Source organism: Pleurodeles waltl, chromosome 4_2 (genome assembly GCF_031143425.1).
Source record: "Pleurodeles waltl isolate 20211129_DDA chromosome 4_2, aPleWal1.hap1.20221129, whole genome shotgun sequence".
NCBI lineage: Eukaryota > Metazoa > Chordata > Amphibia > Caudata > Salamandridae > Pleurodeles > Pleurodeles waltl.
This window is the reverse complement of record NC_090443.1, coordinates 483,927,253-483,950,433: the sequence shown is the minus strand read 5'-3', so window position 1 is coordinate 483,950,433 and position 23,181 is coordinate 483,927,253. Positions and strand designations below refer to the sequence as shown.

The following is a 23,181-nucleotide window of genomic DNA, read 5'->3' as shown; positions in this document are numbered from 1 at the left end:
GTACCCATCTGTCTGATGTTTTAAGAGAGCATTGGCAGAGAATTTGCGATTCGACCCCCCAAGTTGTTTTCGTGAATTGTCCGCAGGGGTGGGGGGCAAATAGTACCATTGAATGGTCACTGCTTTCTGGCAATGTCCCTACCCCTGGAAGGTTGTTTACCTCTAGGCGTCTGTACCCCATTGGAGGCGGTTACCTGTATTGTTGTTTGGAATATTGGGAGGGATAGTGGCTTTGAAAGGGCTGGTAATGTTGCCTGTACGGTTTATAGCCCCCTCTCTCGGAGTATTATCTTCTGTCCCAGAAAGGGCTCTCTCCTCTTTTGTAGTGTTCCCAGTAATTTAGCCACATTGGTGGCTGTCTTTATGGTCTGGACAGCATCGTCCACATGTTTGCCAAAGAATGCTTGAACATGGTAATATCAGGGATCTTACTCTGAATTTCTGGCCTAAAATGTTGCCTTCAGCCAGTCCTGCATCCTAAGAACAGCTGCACCTGCCAGTTGATGGAATGCAGTCGAAGAGATATCTATCGTGCAGTCAATCACTGCTGGAGGTTCTTTCCCCTTCCTGCAGATTTTTAGCGGCCTCCTCTTTTACATCCTCTGGCAAGAGGTCAAAAAATAAAGCGCTATCCGACCACATCTGTCAGTCATAGAGGACTAGTATTGCCAGGGAGTTTGCAGCTTTGGACAGTAGTGGCTGCCGGTGAAGAGAAGAGCATTCCGATATTGCCTAGCCTACAACCGTTTCTGTCTGGTCATGTAGAATTAGGCATGGACGGAATCTTGGAATGACTCTGGGCCGCTTTTGATATTACGGAGTCTGGCTTATATCAACTGCCTGCAAGGCGGCGGGGTGTCGGCGTAGGTACAAGGTCCAGTTCCCACTCCGATCTGACCAAGAACTTTTTAAACTTCTGCCTCGGCCAGCAGTCAAAGTGCATTAAAAGAAGAATAGGAACTGTGACGATGCATGCCGTACCGGGACGGTTGTCTTTTCGTAACAGGTAGGTGGACCGTTTTCACATAATAAAATAAAATAAAAAATAAAAAAGTATGGGCACGTTGTGCCCCACCTCCCCACTTCAGCCACTGGCCTCGACAACCAAATATATGCGACGGTACAAAACTCTTAGGAAAAGCCAATAAATGTGGCAGACTGGCATTGGAGGCACTCTAAGGACACGAACCCCTGGTAATTGGACTCAAAGGTGTTCAAAACAAAATTCTGAGCAGAGTGGGGGGGGGCGGGGTCGCTTCTTGGCAGTTTAAAACCAGATCGAAACGGACCAGCAACAAAAGCCTTCTTTCATCATTGAAGTCAAGAAACCAGTTACACTCCCCCCCCCCCCCCCCACCCCTTCACAATTATCATGTGGCTCTCTGCCCTGGTTAGGAGACAGAAAACAGGACTGGTTCTAGTGATACCGACATGGAGGTCTCAAATATGGTACTCAGTTTTAACAGAACTTTCTTAGTATTTTATAATCCATTTTTCACAGTTTTAAAAAGTCCTTCTGGATCCATCACGGAACCCACACCATCTGGTGGTAGAAGGCACACTACATCTTATGGAATTGAGGATTAGAAGGAAATTCCTGGATTTTTGCAACAAACTACAAAGCATCTCTTCAAGGACTGGGCAGATAGAACGATCAAACACTACAGGACAGCCTGGGCGAGATGGATGAGTTGGTGCCTGCAGAGAGATGTGAACACTGTAGGGATTGACATTGTGCACATCTTACATTTACTGTCTACCATCACACTGAAGGAATGGCTTGAAGGCCTGTAAACACATTTAGATAAGTCATATCAGCAGGCCAAATTAGTATCTATGAAGCACCCATGGAGTAACACCAATTAGTCAGAAAATTTGTGAGTAATATACCGCCCCCTTCCTCCAGAGCCCAGATATTCGCCCCTTTGGGATGTCAATGTGGTCCTTAAACGTTTCTGCTCTGGGCAAAGCAGCAAACATCTATCCAGGAAAGAGCTCTTAGGCAAATTTTCTCTGCATTTATGTCTCATTCTGCATACAGTTCTTGGATGTCAGAACTTGGACATTACAGGTCGAGTATTCACTCCAGATGGGGACACTTTCATATTTCCAGAAACACTAAATCTAAGTCTAGGGTCCACTCGTACCCAGTTTTGACGATACTCCAAAATTGTGTGCGGTGAAATTTATCAAAGCATGAATGACAGGCTTCTGCCACCCAAGTGAGAGACAATTGATGATTTACATGGGTAAAACACAAAGCTGTTTCTTCCCCAGCCACTGATTCATAGGTTTGTTGGCTCATGCAAGAAGCAAGAATAGACACCAATATTCTTGGGCACATTCAGCTCGTGAGGCTATTGCCTCAAAGGCTTTTATGCTCTGAACTCAGCTGGAAGTCATATTAAACGTAGCCAACTGGTCTTCAGGATCGACTTTTAGAAGGTTTTACTTTAAATCAGTCTTGGCTAAGGCTGCATTGGTTGTTAGCAAGTTTTGAACAAGCATAATTCGCACCTCCAGTCCTGACAAAGAATACAAGATTTCTGAGCCGTCGTATTGGGAAGTTTCGGCTCTCCTAAGGAGGCGAGGATCATCCCACCTGACAAACAGATCTCGTCATACCCACCCTATTGGGTTACAGGATAAGACACTATACTGGGCTGCAGGGCGGGGTACTTGATAGATAGGTATGCTTTTGACTACATTACCCTGGGTGTACTCATTTTTAGAGCTATGCAAGATTTTAACGACAATGGCTATGTAAGGAATTAAATGATTGTATTTGGTGTTTCATAGAATAAACAGACTGCTTTGTGATTAGATCTTTTAATTGATGTATTTACAAGAAATGAAGCTTCCAGACAGGAGTAAGCTGGGGACAAGTCATGCCATCTGTCTCATGAAGAATGGGCAATGAAAAGAGACAAGAGACCATTAAGATGCAGTCTGGCACATGACTGGATAAGAGTTGTTTTGGGGAAAGTCAGTTTTGTTTTTACGATTTATAGCTGCTGGCAATAATAAAGAGAGGACATTAATAGAATCTGTGTTACAATAGCTAGGAAATTTTACATTTGTCTTGCAAAAATGTAATTAAACAGTTTAGGCAAAATGATTTATCAGTAATGGAATTTCCATGAAATTGCATAGAACTGGCATCCAAACCCTGTTTTTGCTGTATCGATGGAAAAGGAGAAGGAATAGCTCGGGTTTGGGTGGTGAATGCTGTGGGAAAGTCAATTCAGGAGTCTTCTGATCCACACTGACTGCATAGGTGAATTCCGTTTGTTGGTGCCTCCAAAGTTCACACAAAGAATATAGGGACAATACAGCGTGGAGAGCATGGCTCTTGGTTTTATGGCTTACCTGCGACCTTCAGATCCACCAAGTCCTGTTTCTTGGACACCGGGCAGTAACATATGCCATACACCATAGGGCCTGTGGTAATAAGGAAGCAAGCATTAAACTCATAGCAGTGGTGCTAGATAGTGAAATGGTTCAAGTAAAGGCATAAATGAGGGTGCGTAACCATCAACGGAAACAGGTCACATGCTAGCAGACAACACCTACAATAAATTCACCTTGCAGCGCCAGCACAGTGTGTTTAATATAGTAACTTAGGAAGTTCCTAAATCCAATGCATTTGTTACATAGAAATATCCTAAAACGTACAATGGATTGAAACCAAAACGTGAAACTAGCTGTGCTACTGAAAACATGGAAGTGAGATGGGGGGTATGGGGGGTATGGGGACCCCCATCAATCAACTCAATCAGTTTAGCCAATGCATGGAATCACACGCTTGCCTATGAAATGGGACTATGGGTCCTCCAAGCCTGTGGAAACATACACATGCCATATCTCAAGCATTCGTCTGAGTGCGAGACCTAAGACTGAAACAACGGTGTTTGGGGACCTTCAGACCAACAAACAGGTACCATGGTTGCTCCACTCCCTGTGCTGATGAGTGTAACGAGACCCATGGGCACGTAACAATGGCAGACCCAAAGCAATAGGGGGTCTGAGGGCCCTGGAACAAAACAAGCATTGCAGCTCTTCAGTCCTGCAACAACTGGTGTGCGGGAGCCCGCAGAGTCTCCCACTACATGCACTGCAATCCCTTCAGAATTGTGCAAAAAGCGCATTTCTAAAGGGGATGTAGTTTGAGGCTGTGATAAGCGGTTTAAAGAGGACCACAGACATTAGTTGATTATTTGGCACCTTAGGCCTGTGGTATGGAGGCATTGGTGTTCCAGCGCCAGTACCAATAATGGGCACCTTTGGCCTGTTTCAACAATGGGAAACAAGAGAGGGACAGGGAGGTTAGTGGTCCAGTGTACAGACTTCCTAAATAATATACGCAGAAACCAAAGAGTACACTGTTCCAAAACAAAAAGCAGGGAGACCTAGCTCTCAGGAGCAAGAGCCCTCACACACCCGAATGGGTGTCATGCTTCATCATCGGGGGTGCTCCTCGTCAGACATTGCAATATCGGACGGGCTCCCCGAAAGGGGGCTCTTTGCCAGAGTTCTTTTGTGTGGCTGCCGTAATTAGATAGGGTGAACAATGCCCAGTGGCAGACACTAATAGGAGAGAAAAAAGCTAATAAAATTGACTCAGCACCTACAATGACAACACAAATATAATCAGCTAAAGTAAGGTGTAGGCCACCAACAATGGTCAAACAAGTATTCAAAAAAGCACACAGTAAGGTAACTTGAAAGCGCGGCAGAATTACCTTGCCTATCAGGCAAAGTGGTAAAAGGCCCAACTACTCGATTAGTTGGGCCTGTTAGAACTCAAGCAGCATCTTTTTCTGTTTAGCGTGATCATGCATCTCAAGTGACTTGGTTTGTGAGGCCCCACAGGGCCGTTTCACATAGTCCGTGTAGGAAGTTGGCTCTGTATGTGCTATTTCAAAGTAAGGAATAGCATGCACAGAGTCCAAGGGTTCCCCTTAGAGGTAAAATAGTGATAAAAATAGATAATACTAATGCTCTATTTTGTGGTAGTGTGGTCGAGCAGTAGGCTTATCCAAGGAGTAGTGTTAAGCATTTGTTGTACATACACATAGACAATAAATGAGGTACACACACTCAGAGACAAATCCAGCCAATAGGTTTTTGTATAGAAAAATATCTTTTCTTAGTTTATTTTAAGAACCACAGGTTCAAATTCTACATGTAATATCTCATTCGAAAGGTATTGCAGGTAAGTACTTTAGGAACTTCAAATCATCAAAATTGCATGTATACTTTTCAAGTTATTCACAAATAGCTGTTTTAAAAGTGGACACAGTGCAATTTTCACAGTTCCTAGGGGAGGTAAGTATTTGTTAGGTTAACCAGGTAAGTAAGACACTTACAGGGCTTAGTTCTTGGTCCAAGGTAGCCCACCGTTGGGGGTTCAGAGCAACCCCAAAGTCACCACACCAGCAGCTCAGGGCCGGTCAGGTGCAGAGTTCAAAGTGGTGCCCAAAACACATAGGCTAGAATGGAGAGAAGGGGGTGCCCCGGTTCCGGTCTGCTTGCAGGTAAGTACCCGCGTCTTCGGAGGGCAGACCAGGGGGGTTTTGTAGGGCACCGGGGGGGACACAGGTCCACACAGAAATTTCACCCTCAGCGGCGCGGGGGCGGCCGGGTGCAGTGTAGAAACAAGCGTCGGGTTCGCAATGTTAGTCTATGAGAGATCTCGGGATCTCTTCAGCGCTGCAGGCAGGCAAGGGGGGGATTCCTCGGGGAAACCTCCACTTGGGCAAGGGAGAGGGACTCCTGGGGGTCACTTCTCCAGTGAAAGTCCGGTCCTTCAGGTCCTGGGGGCTGCGGGTGCAGGGTCTCTCCCAGGCGTCGGGACTTTAGGTTCAAAGAGTCGCGGTCAGGGGAAGCCTCGGGATTCCCTCTGCAGGCGGCGCTGTGGGGGCTCAGGGGGGACAGGTTTTGGTACTCACAGTATCAGAGTAGTCCTGGGGTCCCTCCTGAGGTGTTGGATCTCCACCAGCCGAGTCGGGGTCGCCGGGTGCAGTGTTGCAAGTCTCACGCTTCTTGCGGGGAGCTTGCAGGGTTCTTTAAAGCTGCTGGAAACAGAGTCGCAGCCTTTCTTGGAGCAGGTCCGCTGTCCTCGGGAGTTTCTTGTCTTTTCGAAGCAGGGGCAGTCCTCAGAGGATGTCGAGGTCGCTGGTCCCTTTGGAAGGCGTCGCTGGAGCAGGATCTTTGGAAGGCAGGAGACAGGCCGGTGAGTTTCTGGAGCCAAGGCAGTTGTCGTCTTCTGGTCTTCCGCTGCAGGGGTTTTCAGCTGGGCAGTCCTTCTTCTTGTAGTTGCAGGAATCTAATTTTCTAGGGTTCAGGGTAGCCCTTAAATACTAAATTTAAGGGCGTGTTTAGGTCTGGGGGGTTAGTAGCCAATGGCTACTAGCCCTGAGGGTGGGTACACCCTCTTTGTGCCTCCTCCCAAGGGGAGGGGGTCACGATCCTAACCCTATTGGGGGAATCCTCCATCTGCAAGATGGAGGATTTCTAAAAGTTAGAGTCACTTCAGCTCAGGACACCTTAGGGGCTGTCTTGACTGGCCAGTGACTCCTCCTTGTTTTTCTCATTATTTTCTCCGGCCTTGCCGCCAAAAGTGGGGCCTGGCCGGAGGGGGCGGGCAACTCCACTAGCTGGAGTGTCCTGCTGGGTTGGCACAAAGGAGGTGAGCCTTTGAGGCTCACCGCCAGGTGTGACAATTCCTGCCTGGGGGAGGTGTTAGCATCTCCACCCAGTGCAGGCTTTGTTACTGGCCTCAGAGTGACAAAGGCACTCTCCCCATGGGGCCAGCAACATGTCTCGGTTTGTGGCAGGCTGCTAAAACTAGTCAGCCTACACAGATAGTCGGTTAAGTTTCAGGGGGCACCTCTAAGGTGCCCTCTGGGGTGTATTTGACAATAAAATGTACACTGGCATCAGTGTGCATTTATTGTGCTGAGAAGTTTGATACCAAACTTCCCAGTTTTCAGTGTAGCCATTATGGTGCTGTGGAGTTCGTGTTTGACAAACTCCCAGACCATATACTCTTATGGCTACCCTGCACTTACAATGTCTAAGGTTTTGTTTAGACACTGTAGGGGTACCAGGCTCATGCACTGGTACCCTCACCTATGGTATAGTGCACCCTGCCTTAGGGCTGTAAGGCCTGCTAGAGGGGTGTCTTACCTATACTGCATAGGCAGTGAGAGGCTGGCATGGCACCCTGAGGGGAGTGCCATGTCGACTTACTCGTTTTGTCCTCACTAGCACACACAAGCTGGCAAGCAGGGTGTCTGTGCTGAGTGAGAGGTCTCCAGGGTGGCATAAGACATGCTGCAGCCCTTAGAGACCTTCCTTGGCATCAGGGCCCTTGGTACTAGAAGTACCAGTTACAAGGGACTTATCTGGATGCCAGGGTCTGCCAATTGTGGATACAAAAGTACAGGTTAGGGAAAGAACACTGGTGCTGGGGCCTGGTTAGCAGGCCTCAGCACACTTTCAATTGTAAACATAGCATCAGCAAAGGCAAAAAGTCAGGGGGCAACCATGCCAAGGAGGCATTTCCTTACACAACCCCCCCCCAAACGAAAGAGGATGAGACTAACCTTTCCCAAGAGAGTCTTCATTTTCTAAGTGGAAGAACCTGGAAAGGCCATCTGCATTGGCATGGGCAGTCCCAGGTCTGTGTTCCACTATAAAGTCCATTCCCTGTAGGGAGATGGACCACCTCAACAGTTTAGGATTTTCACCTTTCATTTGAATCAGCCATTTGAGAGGTCTGTGGTCAGTTTGAACTAGGAAGTGAGTCCCAAAGAGGTATGGTCTCAGCTTCTTCAGGGACCAAACCACAGCAAAGGCCTCCCTCTCAATGGCACTCCAACGCTGCTCCCTGGGGAGTAACCTCCTGCTAATGAAAGCAACAGGCTGGTCAAGGCCATCATCATTTGTTTGGGACAAAACTGCCCCTATCCCATGTTCAGAGGCATCAGTCTGCACAATGAACTGCTTAGAATAATCTGGAGCTTTTAGAACTGGTGCTGAGCACATTGCTTGTTTCAGGGTGTCAAAGGCCTGTTGGCATTCCACAGTCCAGTTCACTTTCTTGGGCATTTTCTTGGAGGTGAGTTCAGTGAGGGCTGTCACAATGGATCCATATCCCTTCACAAACCTCCTGTAATACCCAGTCAAGCCAAGGAATGCCCTGACTTGAGTCTGGGTTTTTGGAGCTACCCAGTCCAGAATAGTCTGGATCTTGGGTTGGAGTGGCTGAACTTGGCCTCCACCTACAAGGTGGCCCAAGTAAACCACAGTTCCCTGCCCTATCTGGCATTTGGATGCCTTGATAGAGAGGCCTGCAGATTGCAGAGCCTTCAAAACCTTCTTCAGGTGGACCAGGTGATCCTGCCAGGTGGAGCTAAAGACAGCAATATCATCAAGATAAGCTGTGCTAAAGGACTCCAAGCCAGCAAGGACTTGATTCACCAACCTTTGGAAGGTGGCAGGGGCATTCTTTAAACCAAAGGGCATAACAGTAAACTGATAATGCCCATCAGGTGTGGAGAATGCTGTCTTTTCTTTTGCTCCAGGTGCCATTTTTATTTGCCAGTACCCTGCTGTCAAGTCAAAGGTACTTAGAAATTTGGCAGCACCTAATTTATCAATGAGCTCATCAGCTCTTGGAATTGGATGGGCATCTGTCTTGGTGACAGAATTGAGCCCTCTGTAGTCCACACAAAACCTCATCTCTTTCTTTCCATCTTTGGTGTGAGGTTTGGGGACTAAGACCACTGGGCTAGCCCAGGGGCTGTCAGAGCGCTCAATTACTCCCAATTCCAGCATCTTGTGGACTTCCACCTTGATGCTTTCTTTAACATGGTCAGATTGTCTAAAGATTTTGTTCTTGACAGGCATGCTGTCTCCTGTGTCCACATCATGGGTACACAGGTGTGTCTGACCAGGGGTTAAGGAGAAGAGTTCAGGAAACTGTTGTAGGACTCTCCTACAATCAGCTTGCTGTTGGCCAGAGAGGGTGTCTGAGTAGATCACTCCATCTACTGTGCCATCTTTTGGGTCTGATGACAGAAGATCAGGGAGAGGTTCACTCTCTGCCTCCTGATCCTCATCTGTTACCATCAACAGATTCACATCAGCCCTGTCATGGAAGAGTTTAAGGCGGTTCACATGGATCACCCTCTTGGGGCTCCTGCTTGTGCCCAGGTCCACCAGGTAGGTGACCTGACTCTTCCTTTCTAGTACTGGGTAAGGGCCACTCCATTTGTCCTGGAGTGCCCTGGGAGCCACAGGCTCCAGAACCCAGACTTTCTGCCCTGGTTGGAACTCAACCAGTGCAGCCTTTTGGTCATACCAAAACTTCTGGAGCTGTTGGCTGGCCTCAAGGTTTTTGGTTGCCTTTTCCATGTACTCTGCCATTCTAGAGCGAAGGCCAAGTACATAGTCCACTATGTCCTGTTTAGGCTCATGGAGAGGTCTCTCCCAGCCTTCTTTAACAAGGGCAAGTGGTCCCCTTACAGGATGACCAAACAGAAGTTCAAAGGGTGAGAATCCTACTCCCTTCTGTGGCACCTCTCTGTAAGCGAAAAGCAGACATGGCAAGAGGACATCCCATCTCCTTTTGAGTTTTTCTGGGAGCCCCATGATCATGCCTTTTAATGTCTTGTTGAATCTCTCAACCAAGCCATTAGTTTGGGGATGGTATGGTGTAGTGAATTTATAAGTCACTCCACACTCATTCCACATGTGCTTTAGGTATGCTGACATGAAGTTGGTACCTCTGTCAGACACCACCTCCTTAGGGAAACCCACTCTGGTAAAGATACCAATGAGGGCCTTGGCTACTGCAGGGGCAGTAGTCGACCTAAGGGGAATAGCTTCAGGATACCTGGTAGCATGATCCACTACTACCAGGATATACATATTTCCTGAGGCTGTGGGAGGTTCTAGTGGACCAACTATGTCCACACCCACTCTTTCAAAGGGAACCCCCACCACTGGAAGTGGAATGAGGGGGGCCTTTGGATGCCCACCTGTCTTACCACTGGCTTGACAGGTGGGGCAGGAGAGGCAAAACTCCTTAACCATGTTGGACATATTGGGCCAGCAGAAGTGGTTGACTAACCTCTCCCACGTCTTGGTTTGTCCCAAATGTCTAGCAAGGGGAATGTTATGGGCCAATGTTAGGATGAACTTCCTGAACAGCTGAGGCACTACCACTCTCCTAGTGGCACCAGGTTTGGGGTCTCTGGCCTCAGTGTACAGGAGTCCATCTTCCCAATAGACCCTATGCGTTCCATTTTTCTTGCCTTTGGACTCTTCAGCAGCTTGCTGCCTAAGGCCTTCAAGAGAGGGACAGGTTTCTTGTCCCTTACACAGCTCCTCCCTTGAGGGTCCCCCTGGGCCTAAGAGCTCAACCTGATAAGGTTCAAGCTCCAAAGGCTCAGTTCCCTCAGAGGGCAGAACTTCTTCCTGAGAAGAGAGGTTCCCTTTCTTTTGCTGTGTTGTAGTTGGTTTCCCAACTGACTTTCCTGTTCTCTTGGTAGGCTGGGCCATTCTTCCAGACTCCAGCTCTACTTGTTCACCCTGTGCCTTGCATTGTGCTCTTGTTTTCACACACACCAGTTCAGGGATACCCAGCATTGCTGCATGGGTTTTTAGTTCTACCTCAGCCCATGCTGAGGACTCCAGGTCATTTCCAAGCAGACAGTCCACTGGGATATTTGAGGAGACCACCACCTGTTTCAGGCCATTGACCCCTCCCCATTCTAAAGTAACCATTGCCATGGGATGTACTTTTCTCTGATTGTCAGCGTTGGTGACTGTGTAAGTTTTTCCAGTCAGGTATTGGCCAGGGGAAACCAGTTTTTCTGTCACCATGGTGACACTGGCACCTGTATCCCTCAGGCCCTCTATTCTAGTCCCATTAATTAAGAGTTGCTGTCTGTATTTTTGCATGTTAGGCGGCCAGACAGCTAGTGTGGCTAAATCCACCCCACCCTCAGAAACTAGAGTAGCTTCAGTGTGGACCCTGATTTGCTCTGGGCACACTGTTGATCCCACTTGGAGACTAGCCATACCAGTGTTACCTGGATGGGAGTTTGGAGTGGAACCTTTCTTGGGACAGGCCTTGTCTCCAGTTTGGTGTCCATGCTGTTTACAGCTATGACACCAGGCCTTTTTGGGATCAAAGTTTTTACCCTTGTACCCATTGTTTTGTGAAGAGGTTCTGGGCCCACCCTCCTGTGCAGGTTTTTGGGGGCCTGTAGAAGACTCTTTACTATTTTTAGTTTTGGTTGTCTCATCACCCTTCCCCTGGGGAGTCTTTGTGACCCCTTTCTTTTGGTCACCCCCTGTTGAAGTCTTGGACACCCTTGTCTTGACCCAATGGTCCGCCTTCTTTCCCAATTCTTGGGGAGAAATTGGTCCTAGGTCTACCAGATGCTGATGCAGTTTATCATTGAAACAATTACTCAATAGGTGTTCTTTCACAAATAAATTGTACAGCCCATCATAATTACTTACACCACTGCCTTGAATCCAACCATCTAGTGTTTTCACTGAGTAGTCAACAAAGTCAACCCAGGTCTGGCTCGAGGATTTTTGAGCCCCCCTGAACCTAATCCTGTACTCCTCAGTGGAGAATCCAAAGCCCTCAATCAGGGTACCCTTCATGAGGTCATAAGATTCTGCATCTTTTCCAGAGAGTGTGAGGAGTCTATCCCTACACTTTCCAGTGAACATTTCCCAAAGGAGAGCACCCCAGTGAGATCTGTTCACTTTTCTGGTTACACAAGCCCTCTCAAAAGCTGTGAACCACTTGGTGATGTCATCACCATCTTCATATTTTGTCACAATCCCTTTGGGGATTTTTAACATGTCAGGAGAATCTCTGACCCTATTTATATTGCTGCCACCATTGATGGGTCCTAGGCCCATCTCTTGTCTTTCCCTTTCTATGGCTAGGAGCTGTCTCTCTAAAGCCAATCTTTTGGCCATCCTGGCTAACAGGAGGTCATCTTCACTGAGAGCATCCTCAGTGATTTCAGAAATGTGGGACCCTCCTGTGAGGGACTCACTATTTCTGACTAACACAGTTGGAGACAGGACTTGAGGGGTCCTGTTCTCCCTATTTAGGACTGGAGGAGGGACATTGGCCTCCAAGTCACTAATTTCTTCCTCTGTGATGTCATCATCAGAGGGGTTGGCTTTTTCAAACTCTGCCAACAGCTCCTGGAGCTGAATTTTGGTAGGTCTGGAGCCAATGGTTATTTTCTTTATATTACAGAGAGACCTTAGCTCCCTCATCTTAAGATGGAGGTAAGGTGTGGTGTCGAGTTCCACCACATTCATCTCTGTATCAGACATTATTTTGCTAAAAGTTGGAAGACTTTTTAAAGAATCTAAAACTGTTTCTAGAATCTAATTTCAAACTTTTAACAAACTTTTAAACTCTAAAAGACAATGCTAAACAGGGACTTAACACACAAGGCCCTAGCAGGACTTTTAAGAATTTAGAAAAATTTCAAATTGCAAAAATGAATTTCTAATGACAATTTTGGAATTTGTCGTGTGATCAGGTATTGGCTGAGTAGTCCAGCAAATGCAAAGTCTTGTACCCCACCGCTGATCCACCAATGTAGGAAGTTGGCTCTGTATGTGCTATTTCAAAGTAAGGAATAGCATGCACAGAGTCCAAGGGTTCCCCTTAGAGGTAAAATAGTGGTAAAAATAGATAATACTAATGCTCTATTTTGTGGTAGTGTGGTCGAGCAGTAGGCTTATCCAAGGAGTAGTGTTAAGCATTTGTTGTACATACACATAGACAATAAATGAGGTACACACACTCAGAGACAAATCCAGCCAATAGGTTTTTGTATAGAAAAATATCTTTTCTTAGTTTATTTTAAGAACCACAGGTTCAAATTCTACATGTAATATCTCATTCGAAAGGTATTGCAGGTAAGTACTTTAGGAACTTCAAATCATCAAAATTGCATGTATACTTTTCAAGTTATTCACAAATAGCTGTTTTAAAAGTGGACACTTAGTGCAATTTTCACAGTTCCTAGGGGAGGTAAGTATTTGTTAGGTTAACCAGGTAAGTAAGACACTTACAGGGCTTAGTTCTTGGTCCAAGGTAGCCCACCGTTGGGGGTTCAGAGCAACCCCAAAGTCACCACACCAGCAGCTCAGGGCCGGTCAGGTGCAGAGTTCAAAGTGGTGCCCAAAACACATAGGCTAGAATGGAGAGAAGGGGGTGCCCCGGTTCCGGTCTGCTTGCAGGTAAGTACCCGCGTCTTCGGAGGGCAGACCAGGGGGGTTTTGTAGGGCACCGGGGGGGACACAGGTCCACACAGAAATTTCACCCTCAGCGGCGCGGGGGCGGCCGGGTGCAGTGTAGAAACAAGCGTCGGGTTCGCAATGTTAGTCTATGAGAGATCTCGGGATCTCTTCAGCGCTGCAGGCAGGCAAGGGGGGGATTCCTCGGGGAAACCTCCACTTGGGCAAGGGAGAGGGACTCCTGGGGGTCACTTCTCCAGTGAAAGTCCGGTCCTTCAGGTCCTGGGGGCTGCGGGTGCAGGGTCTCTCCCAGGCGTCGGGACTTTAGGTTCAAAGAGTCGCGGTCAGGGGAAGCCTCGGGATTCCCTCTGCAGGTGGCGCTGTGGGGGCTCAGGGGGGACAGGTTTTGGTACTCACAGTATCAGAGTAGTCCTGGGGTCCCTCCTGAGGTGTTGGATCTCCACCAGCCGAGTCGGGGTCGCCGGGTGCAGTGTTGCAAGTCTCACGCTTCTTGCGGGGAGCTTGCAGGGTTCTTTAAAGCTGCTGGAAACAGAGTCGCAGCCTTTCTTGGAGCAGGTCCGCTGTCCTCGGGAGTTTCTTGTCTTTTCGAAGCAGGGGCAGTCCTCAGAGGATGTCGAGGTCGCTGGTCCCTTTGGAAGGCGTCGCTGGAGCAGGATCTTTGGAAGGCAGGAGACAGGCCGGTGAGTTTCTGGAGCCAAGGCAGTTGTCTTCTGGTCTTCCGCTGCAGGGGTTTTCAGCTGGGCAGTCCTTCTTCTTGTAGTTGCAGGAATCTAATTTTCTAGGGTTCAGGGTAGCCCTTAAATACTAAATTTAAGGGCGTGTTTAGGTCTGGGGGGTTAGTAGCCAATGGCTACTAGCCCTGAGGGTGGGTACACCCTCTTTGTGCCTCCTCCCAAGGGGAGGGGGTCACGATCCTAACCCTATTGGGGGAATCCTCCATCTGCAAGATGGAGGATTTCTAAAAGTTAGAGTCACTTCAGCTCAGGACACCTTAGGGGCTGTCTTGACTGGCCAGTGACTCCTCCTTGTTTTTCTCATTATTTTCTCCGGCCTTGCCGCCAAAAGTTGGGCCTGGCCGGAGGGGGCGGGCAACTCCACTAGCTGAAGTGTCCTGCTGGGTTGGCACAAAGGAGGTGAGCCTTTGAGGCTCACCGCCAGGTGTGACAATTCCTGCCTGGGGGAGGTGTTAGCATCTCCACCCAGTGCAGGCTTTGTTACTGGCCTCAGAGTGACAAAGGCACTCTCCCCATGGGGCCAGCAACATGTCTCGGTTTGTGGCAGGCTGCTAAAACTAGTCAGCCTACACAGATAGTCGGTTAAGTTTCAGGGGGCACCTCTAAGGTGCCCTCTGGGGTGTATTTGACAATAAAATGTACACTGGCATCAGTGTGCATTTATTGTGCTGAGAAGTTTGATACCAAACTTCCCAGTTTTCAGTGTAGCCATTATGGTGCTGTGGAGTTCGTGTTTGACAAACTCCCAGACCATATACTCTTATGGCTACCCTGCACTTACAATGTCTAAGGTTTTGTTTAGACACTGTAGGGGTACCATGCTCATGCACTGGTACCCTCACCTATGGTATAGTGCACCCTGCCTTAGGGCTGTAAGGCCTGCTAGAGGGGTGTCTTACCTATACTGCATAGGCAGTGAGAGGCAGGCATGGCACCCTGAGGGGAGTGCCATGTCGACTTACTCGTTTTGTCCTCACTAGCACACACAAGCTGGCAAGCAGGGTGTCTGTGCTGAGTGAGAGGTCTCCAGGGTGGCATAAGACATGCTGCAGCCCTTAGAGACCTTCCTTGGCATCAGGGCCCTTGGTACTAGAAGTACCAGTTACAAGGGACTTATCTGGATGCCAGGGTCTGCCAATTGTGGATACAAAAGTACAGGTTAGGGAAAGAACACTGGTGCTGGGGCCTGGTTAGCAGGCCTCAGCACACTTTCAATTGTAAACATAGCATCAGCAAAGGCAAAAAGTCAGGGGGCAACCATGCCAAGGAGGCATTTCCTTACAGTCCGCCTTCTGGATTTAATTTGCACGCGGTTAGCAGCTTTTACCACTTTGCCTGACCACGTATATGAGGGGCACCCTAACCTTAGTAACATACATTGTCCCTTGTTAAACATTATGTTTTTACTGATAGATTGAGCAAGGTAATTGTGCTGCACTTTCAAGTTACCTTACAGTGTACTTTTTTGATTACTTGTTTGACCATTGTTGGTGACTTATTGATTACACTAGAGTTGAGTATTATGCTGAATACATGGAGTCACTTGTATTTTTGACTAGTTACTCTTTTGTTGCACCGTCAACTGGTTGCTCTTTGGTCACATCAAAGTGTGTACACAGATCTGATTTTTGCTTGATAGATTGGCTTGGACAATTGTCTCTATACATTACATGATTACTGTTCCAGATAATAACAGCATCTATCCATGGCTTGTGCTGTCCCAAGGAGCTACATTTCCTAATTGGGGATGGTAAGCCTTCATTACCATTTTATTTCATCACCGAGCACTTACCCACACGAGGTACCATAAATTGGGTAATCACCAGGGTTGATATTTGAGCACTAGTGACTAGTTACCTAAAAACATTGTTTTACAGGGCGACCAACACTGTTGAGTTTTGACCGGACATTAAGTTATCTTAATTAAGTGACTGTTTTTGAGTATATTAACTGGGATAACCATATTATCAAAACAATTTTCTTTGGTGATAGGAGAAGTAATTTTGGTCCTGATGAAGCGTCGAAGGATCTGGCTGGACCACTAGATGCGAAACATGTTGACCCCTTCTTAGAGGTGCTTTAAAATTTTTTTAGACCTCTTATGTATCTCTTGTTGAAAGTGATTGAGCATGACTACTCAATTTTCACTTTCAGTCCATTTTTAACCTTGGCCTACACCTTACTTTAGCTGATTAAATTTGTGTTGTCATTGTAGGTGCTGAGTCAATTTTATTAGCTTTTTTCTCTCTTATTAGTGTCTGCCATTGGGTATTGTTCACCATATCTAATTACGGCAGCCACACAAAAAAACTCCGGCAAAGAGCCCCCTTTTGGGGAGCCCATCATATATTGCTGTGCCGGTCTGACGAGGAGCACCCCCGATGATGAAGCATGACACCCATTCGGGTGTGTGAGGGCTCTTGCTCCTGAGAGCTAGGTCTCCCTGCTTTTTGTTCTGGAACAGTGTACTCTTTGGTTTTTGTTCCAACAATGCACCGTCTGTTCTGCGCCGTTGTTTGGTACCCCCAGACTATGTGCGTTTAGGGACACTCAAGCGCCAGGGCATAAGCCAAACAAATCATGGGTCTCCACAATCTCCAGCCTACAGATAGGTTACATATAAAACCAAGCTAGGCCTGCACACTGTGGACTTGGGAACAGCCAGAACCTCTGTCAGTGGGGTGTACCACAGCCAGGACTCCCTGCCGCCACCCGAACAAGTGCTAGTGGGTGCGAATGAAAAATGTTACCTTCTCTAGCCAGTTATGTATATACAGTATGCAAGGTATATTTTATTCTGGTCTGTACAGCTGTTTACCTAATAGGGCGTCTAGTCTCCAAGAATATTATTTCATGCAATAATACAGTCCATTCTGGGAGTTACAGTCTGGAGTCATTTCAATCTCACCGGCTCGACTAATGCACGTGAAAACAATCTGTGAAAAGAAATTCTATGTAACTGTGCCAGTAATGCAACTGGCAAGACTTCCATTGTGTCTTCGTTTTCTGCGCCATTATTATTATAACATATACACAAATCGGTGCACGAATGGCAATTCCAGGCTTAAGAGCCAGCCACTCATTTCCAATAGGCCCCGCCTGCAAGAGAAGGTCTGTCATTCCCATGTCCGCCCTCCCACGTACCCCACCCACTCAACAGGCCTCGCACCAGTGTTGCCAGATTGGGCTACATTTTTTCCAGTTGTGCGGCAAAATATGGGTTTGAGCGAGTTGCCAAATTCCGTCCATGCAAGGACTCAAGGAGAGGGTATACAGTGAGCAAGAGCAGACATTCTGCTCTTACCACTTCTGTAAGAAGGTACAGCCACAAATCTCCATCTACTGTCTGCTTCACACTAGCCCTCCGCCTCCTTCCTTAAAGTAAGAATGCTCTAAAAATCTGGCAACACTGCCTCTCACACCCCGCTTGTCTGTCACCCACTCCTAGCATAATTTCCGTAACCCACCCCAACGACCTGCAGCTCACCCAATACAGGGCCTCGGCCCGCTTCATCTATCCCCAAGCAGCAGGGCTCGCTGACACACAGAGGAGGCACGGCAGAGCTTAGTCGGCTGCTGCAGCTGTTGTCCTGCTCGAACTCGCTCAAATCCATGATGCACTCAAATTCCCGCGCCCAGGACTGAGGAGGATGTAAGCACTGCGCGTGCGCAGGGAAGCAGACCGACCCCGCACCTCAGCCCGAATATCTTTTTTCTGTCTATGTTCGCGGCGGACATTTTGGAACTGGAATACGTACAACCGAAGTAAAAAGTTGGGCATTAGACAGGATGCTATTTTGTTCAATGTCTCGTCCTCCCCGACGACGTCTGAAAAAAGAGCTAGAGTGCTAACGTACCTTTAAAATGTGCACGTGGTAGTCGCACGTACCTTTAAAATGTGCACGTGGTAGTCGCCATACTGCGTACAATCCACCTCTCGAACACTACAAATTCGGCAGCCTTAACCCCTTCGTTGCCAGACCTCCCCCCCCTTCAGGTGACAGGCCTTTTTTTGGCTATTTGGGGCAGTTCGCGCTTAGACCCTCATAACTTTTTGTCCACATAAGCTACCCACGCCAAATTTGCATCCTTTTTTCCAACATCCTAGGGATTCTAGAGGTACCCAGAGTTTGTGGGTTCCCCTGGAGGAGACCAAAAAATTAGCTAAAATATAGCAAAAATTGTTTTTTTTTTAGATGGGCAAAAAAGGGCTGCAGAAGAAGGCTTGTGGGTTTTTCCCCCTGAAAATGACATCAACAAAGCATTTGCGGTGCTAAAATTACCATCTTCCCAGCTTTCAGAAACAGGCAGACTTGAATCAGAAAACCACAATTTTGGCATTTTACTGGGACATACCCCATTTTTACTATTTTTGTGCTTTTAGCCTCCTTCCTGTTAGTGACAGAAATGGGTGTGAAACCAACGCTGAATCCCAGAAAGCTAAACATTTCTGAAAAGTAGACCCAATTCTGAATACAACAAGGGGTCATTTGTGTAGATCCTACAAGGTTTTCCTACATAAAATAACAGCTGAAATAAAATAAAAATTGAAATAGAGGTAAAAAATCAACAATTTTTTCTCCACGTTTTACTCTGTAACTTTTTCCTGCAATGTCAGATTTCTGAAAGCAATATACAGTTACGTCTCTTGGACTCTTCTGGTTGCGGGGATATAGAGGGCTTGTAGGTTCATCAAGAACCCTAGATACCCAGAGCCAATAAATGAGCTGCACCTTGCAATGGGTTTATATTCTATACCGTGTATACAGCAATTCATTTGCTGAAATATAAAGAGTGAAAAATAGTTATCAAGGCAACCTTTGTTTTTCCACAATGGGCACAAGATAAGGTGTGGTTATTTGCACATCTTTGAATTCCGGAGTTCCATTATTAGCATGTGAATTAAAGTGCATTTCTCAAATAGTTGTCTTTTTTTCACACTGTCTTACATTTGGGAGGAAAAAATGTTGAGAAAGACAAGGTGCAATAACACTTGTTCTTCTATTCTGTGTCCCTCCAAGTCTCTCGATAAAAATGGTACCTCACTTGTGTGGGTAGGCCTAGTGCCTGCGATAGGAAACGCAACATCGACACATCACATTTTTATATTGAAATCTGATGTGTTTTTTGCAAAGCTGTGGATTTTGGCCTCTAGCTCAGCCGGCACCTAGGAAAATCTACCAAAGCTGTGCATTTTTTAAAACTAGACACCTAGGGGAATTCAAGATGGGGGTGACTTGTGGAGCTCTCACCAGGTTCTGTTACCCAGGATACTTTGCAAACCTCAAAATTTGGCCAAAAAAACGCCTTTTCCTCAAATTTTGGTGACAGAAAGTTCTGGAATGTGGGAAGAGTCACAAATTTCTTTCCACCCAGCATTCCCCCAAGTCTCCCGATAAAAATGGTACCTCACTTGTGTGGGTAGGCCTAGTGCCCGCGAAAGGAAAAGCCCCAAAACACTATGTGGATACATAAAAATGATCAAATACAAAACTACCTGTTTTTGTGGGGGGCACCTGCGTTTTCGGTCCTGGGCTCAGCAGCCATATAGGGAAATCTACCAAACCCAAACATTTCTGAAAACTAGACACCTGAGGGAGTCCAGGGAGGTGTGACTTGCATGGATTCCCCCAGTGTTTTCTTACCCAGAATCCTCAGCAAACCTCAAATTTAGGTAAAAAAAATCGCATTTTCCCCACATTTCTGTGTGGGTTCACCAGACCGGCACAAATTTCCTACCACCCAACGCTCCCCTCAATCTCCCAGTAAAAATGATACATCACTTGTGTAGGTGGGCCTTGAGTGCCTGTGACAGGGAAGAGCCCAAAAATGTCGAAATTGATGGAGCAGGTCTAAAAGGGCAGTTTGAAAAAAAACATTTTTAGGCTGACAAGTGGGGCAGAATTTTTATCTGTATAGATGCGACAATACTGGGTGGTAGGAATTTTGTGGATTCCTGCAGATTCCGGAAGGTTCCATCATAAAAATGTGGGGAAAATGTGTGATTTCCAGCAAAGTTGGAGATTTGAATGGCATTGTGGGTAAGAAAATGGTGCGGGGTGCATATGAAGGACACCACCCTGGACTCATGCAGATGTTTAGTTTTCTGATGTGTCTAGGTGTTGTGGATTTTTCTACATGGCAGCGTCCCAAAAACCAAAAAGTGCAGCCCTTACCATTCCAAGTGGGAACATATTGAGAGTTAGACAAGCTCTTATGGCCCAAATGTAAAACCAAAACACAAAATAATCAAATGTCCTCTTGCTTGCCGTGGGCTAAGATGTTTTAGTGTGCGGGGAAGAGCTGAAAGACTGTAACCCCCTTAAGTTGGAGTGGGGGCATACCCATGCCCATACTGGTTGGTAGCCACCACCCCACTATTTGTTTTTTAATTCCTTGACATCTAGTAGGCTTTCTGCCCCCCGGGGAGTGGATCAGTGGTAATTGCCCCATCTGCCCACCGGTGGGCAGAATAAGTTTGGCCCCATTTTTTGGGGTGGGGTTATGGCCATACCTCTACCTTCTTTTAAAAAAAACCTAAAATCTTCCCTGGTCTCTGGTCGTCTTTCTGCCCCCCTTGGAGGCGGATGGGCCTTCTAAAAATAGGCCAATCTGCCCCCAAGGGGTGCAGATATGGCCAACAGTAATGTGCCCCCATGGGGAGCGACCCTTGCCCAAGGGGCTGCCCCCCCAAACAAAACACACACTTACACACACACCAATCCCTGGTGCTTAGTGGTTTCTGCCCCCCCTTGGAACAGACTGGCCTAATAAACATAGGCTGATCTGCCCGAAGGGGGGCAGAAATGGCCTAAAATAAATTTGCCCCGCAGGGGAATGACCCTTGCCTAAGGGTTGCGCACCTTGCGTGAAATTGACGCAAAAAAATACAAATCCCTGGTGTCTAGGGGGCAGAAATGGCCTAAAAAGATTTTTCCCCCCAGGGGAGTGACCCTTGCCTAAGGGGTTGCTCCCCACATCTAAAAAAAATAAAACAAAAAAAAAGATCCCTGGTGCCTAGAAGTGCCTGCCCCCCTGGGGGCAGAAATGGCGTAAAACAAATTTGCCCCCACAGGGAAGCAACCTATGCCTAAGGGGTCGCTCCCCTTGCATGAAATTGCCAAAATAAAATCCCTGGTCTCTAGTGGCTTCTGCAGATTGGCCTTAGAAAAATAGGCCGATCTGCCCCCAAGGGGGGCAGAATTGGCATAAAATTAAATTGCCCCTCTAAGGAGCGACCCTTACCCAAGGGGACGCTCCCCTTATTCATATATATATATATTAAAAAAATCCCTGTTGTCTAGTGGTTTCTGCCCTCCCTTGGGGGCAGATTAGCCTAATTAAAATAGGCCGATCTGTCCTCCAGGGGGGGCAGAAATGGCCTAAAAATAATTTGCCCTCAGGGGAGCGACCCTAGCCTAAGGGGTCGCTTCCCTCCTGCAAAAAAAAAAAAAAATCCCTGGCGTCTAATGGTTTCTGCACCCCCAAACCCCCCCTGGGAAGATCAGCCTATTTTTATTAGTAGGGGGCCGAAAAGGCCTTAAAAAAATTCAGCTCCCCTTATCTATAAATACACAATTACAAACACAAAAACAAATTCCCTGGTGCCTAGTGGGCTGCAGAAATGCTTGCAGAGACATGAAAGGAAAGGTCTTTCCTTTCATGCCTCTGCCTGCCCCCACCTCACGGTTGGAAGAGGAAATGCTAAGCATTTCTCTTCCGCATTGCCCTGGAGCATGCTTCCAGCGCGATGAGTGTGGCCTCCAATGAGGTCAGCGCGTGATATGTGCGCAGTGGTCATCAGATGTCACTGGGGGGGTTGGGGTGGAAGGGGAAGCAATTCCCCTTACATCCCTGCCCTGGGGAGGGTGAGCCGTGTGTAGGACGAGCTGGTCTCCTCCTCGGCACACGGCAACCGTGGCCAAGGGCAAGACCAACTCGTCCAAGGCACCCGAGTGGTTAATTTGTAAGCAAAAACAGTTACTGTAGGAATTCTTGTTGTTGCACAACAAGTGAAATTGACCAAAAACTACGCAGCCTGTTAGGGGCTTGACATGTTGATTACTTCAATAAAACATGACAGTAGCCTAATTTGAAGCAATGTTTATTTCCACCAGATGAGCACTGGCTGCACAAGGCGTAAAACATTTTCTAGCATTTGCATGAAGAATTTTTCAGTTCTATTAAGGACACACAGGTGAGAATTATGCTTCTCTTCTGTGCTTTAAAAATCACAGCAGCCAATCAGTACAAAGTTAGAAAATCACTCTATATCCCATGAACATGCTAGTATCACACAACCAACCATAGAGCCTAGCTCTATATAATCTGTGAGCAACATAACACTTGCTCTTTTGCAGAAGTCTGATAGCAGTTAAACAGTCTCTAAATCTTCAAACAACAGGACCAAACCAGAGGGAAGAACTGTTCAGAAAACAACAAGGCCGAAATAATTCCAAAAGCCCACGAATAGGAGAAGGATGAGGATCTTTAGAGTATACCAGAAGGGAAGAACCAGGTTCACTTGTCATCATTTCCTAAAGGAGAGATAATATCAAAGCAGTAAACACTACTCTGTGAAACATGTCACCACATTCATTTACACAATAGGGAGGGAAGATGAGGAAACACTTGTGTCATCAATAAAATGATTAAACATCACACGTCATAATACTCATTGGAAGAACATGTAATATCATCAACAAATCATTATTAAAACAACTGATAACAGTTGGGATAATCCTTACCTCCGTATTCTTAATAGCATAAAAAAATTCTTGCTGTGAATCCTAGAAATGTTTTTATTCTATGTCCGAACCGGAGGCTCAGATTATGCAAGTTTAAAGCTGAGCCACCACTACAGATGCGATATCCACAACAGGTTTAAGATAAAAGGATTTAAAAGTAGACTCAGAGGACCAATCAGTCTCTTTCAGAATGTCTTCCAGAGGAGAACCCAATGAAAAGGATTTGGAAGCCATGGCACCCCTGGCAGAGTGAGCACACAACCCAGAGGTATCAACACCTGCTTCATTTAGAAGCCACCACATCCATCTAGCTAGAGTAGCTGATGATACTGGACAAAAAGGTTTTTGCAATGCAATCAACAGCTGACCATGTGTCAGAA

At 46.9% G+C, this 23,181-nt stretch overlaps 1 protein-coding gene across 1 annotated transcript in view; it reads right to left on the bottom strand.

Annotated features, from left to right (window-relative positions):
- RNASEH2A (ribonuclease H2 subunit A) overlaps positions 1 to 17,717 on the bottom strand; it is an 80,282-nt gene extending 62,565 nt beyond the window's left edge. Inside the window, exons 1-2 of the mRNA XM_069231858.1 lie at positions 17,542 to 17,717; positions 3,370 to 3,441 (exon numbers count right to left, since the gene is read on the bottom strand). Of these exons, the coding sequence (XP_069087959.1) occupies positions 3,370 to 3,441; positions 17,542 to 17,668 (199 nt within the window). The 5' untranslated portion in view covers positions 17,669 to 17,717. The remainder of the gene's footprint in view (positions 1 to 3,369; positions 3,442 to 17,541) is intronic.
- Positions 17,718 to 23,181: the final 5,464 nt, after the last annotated feature.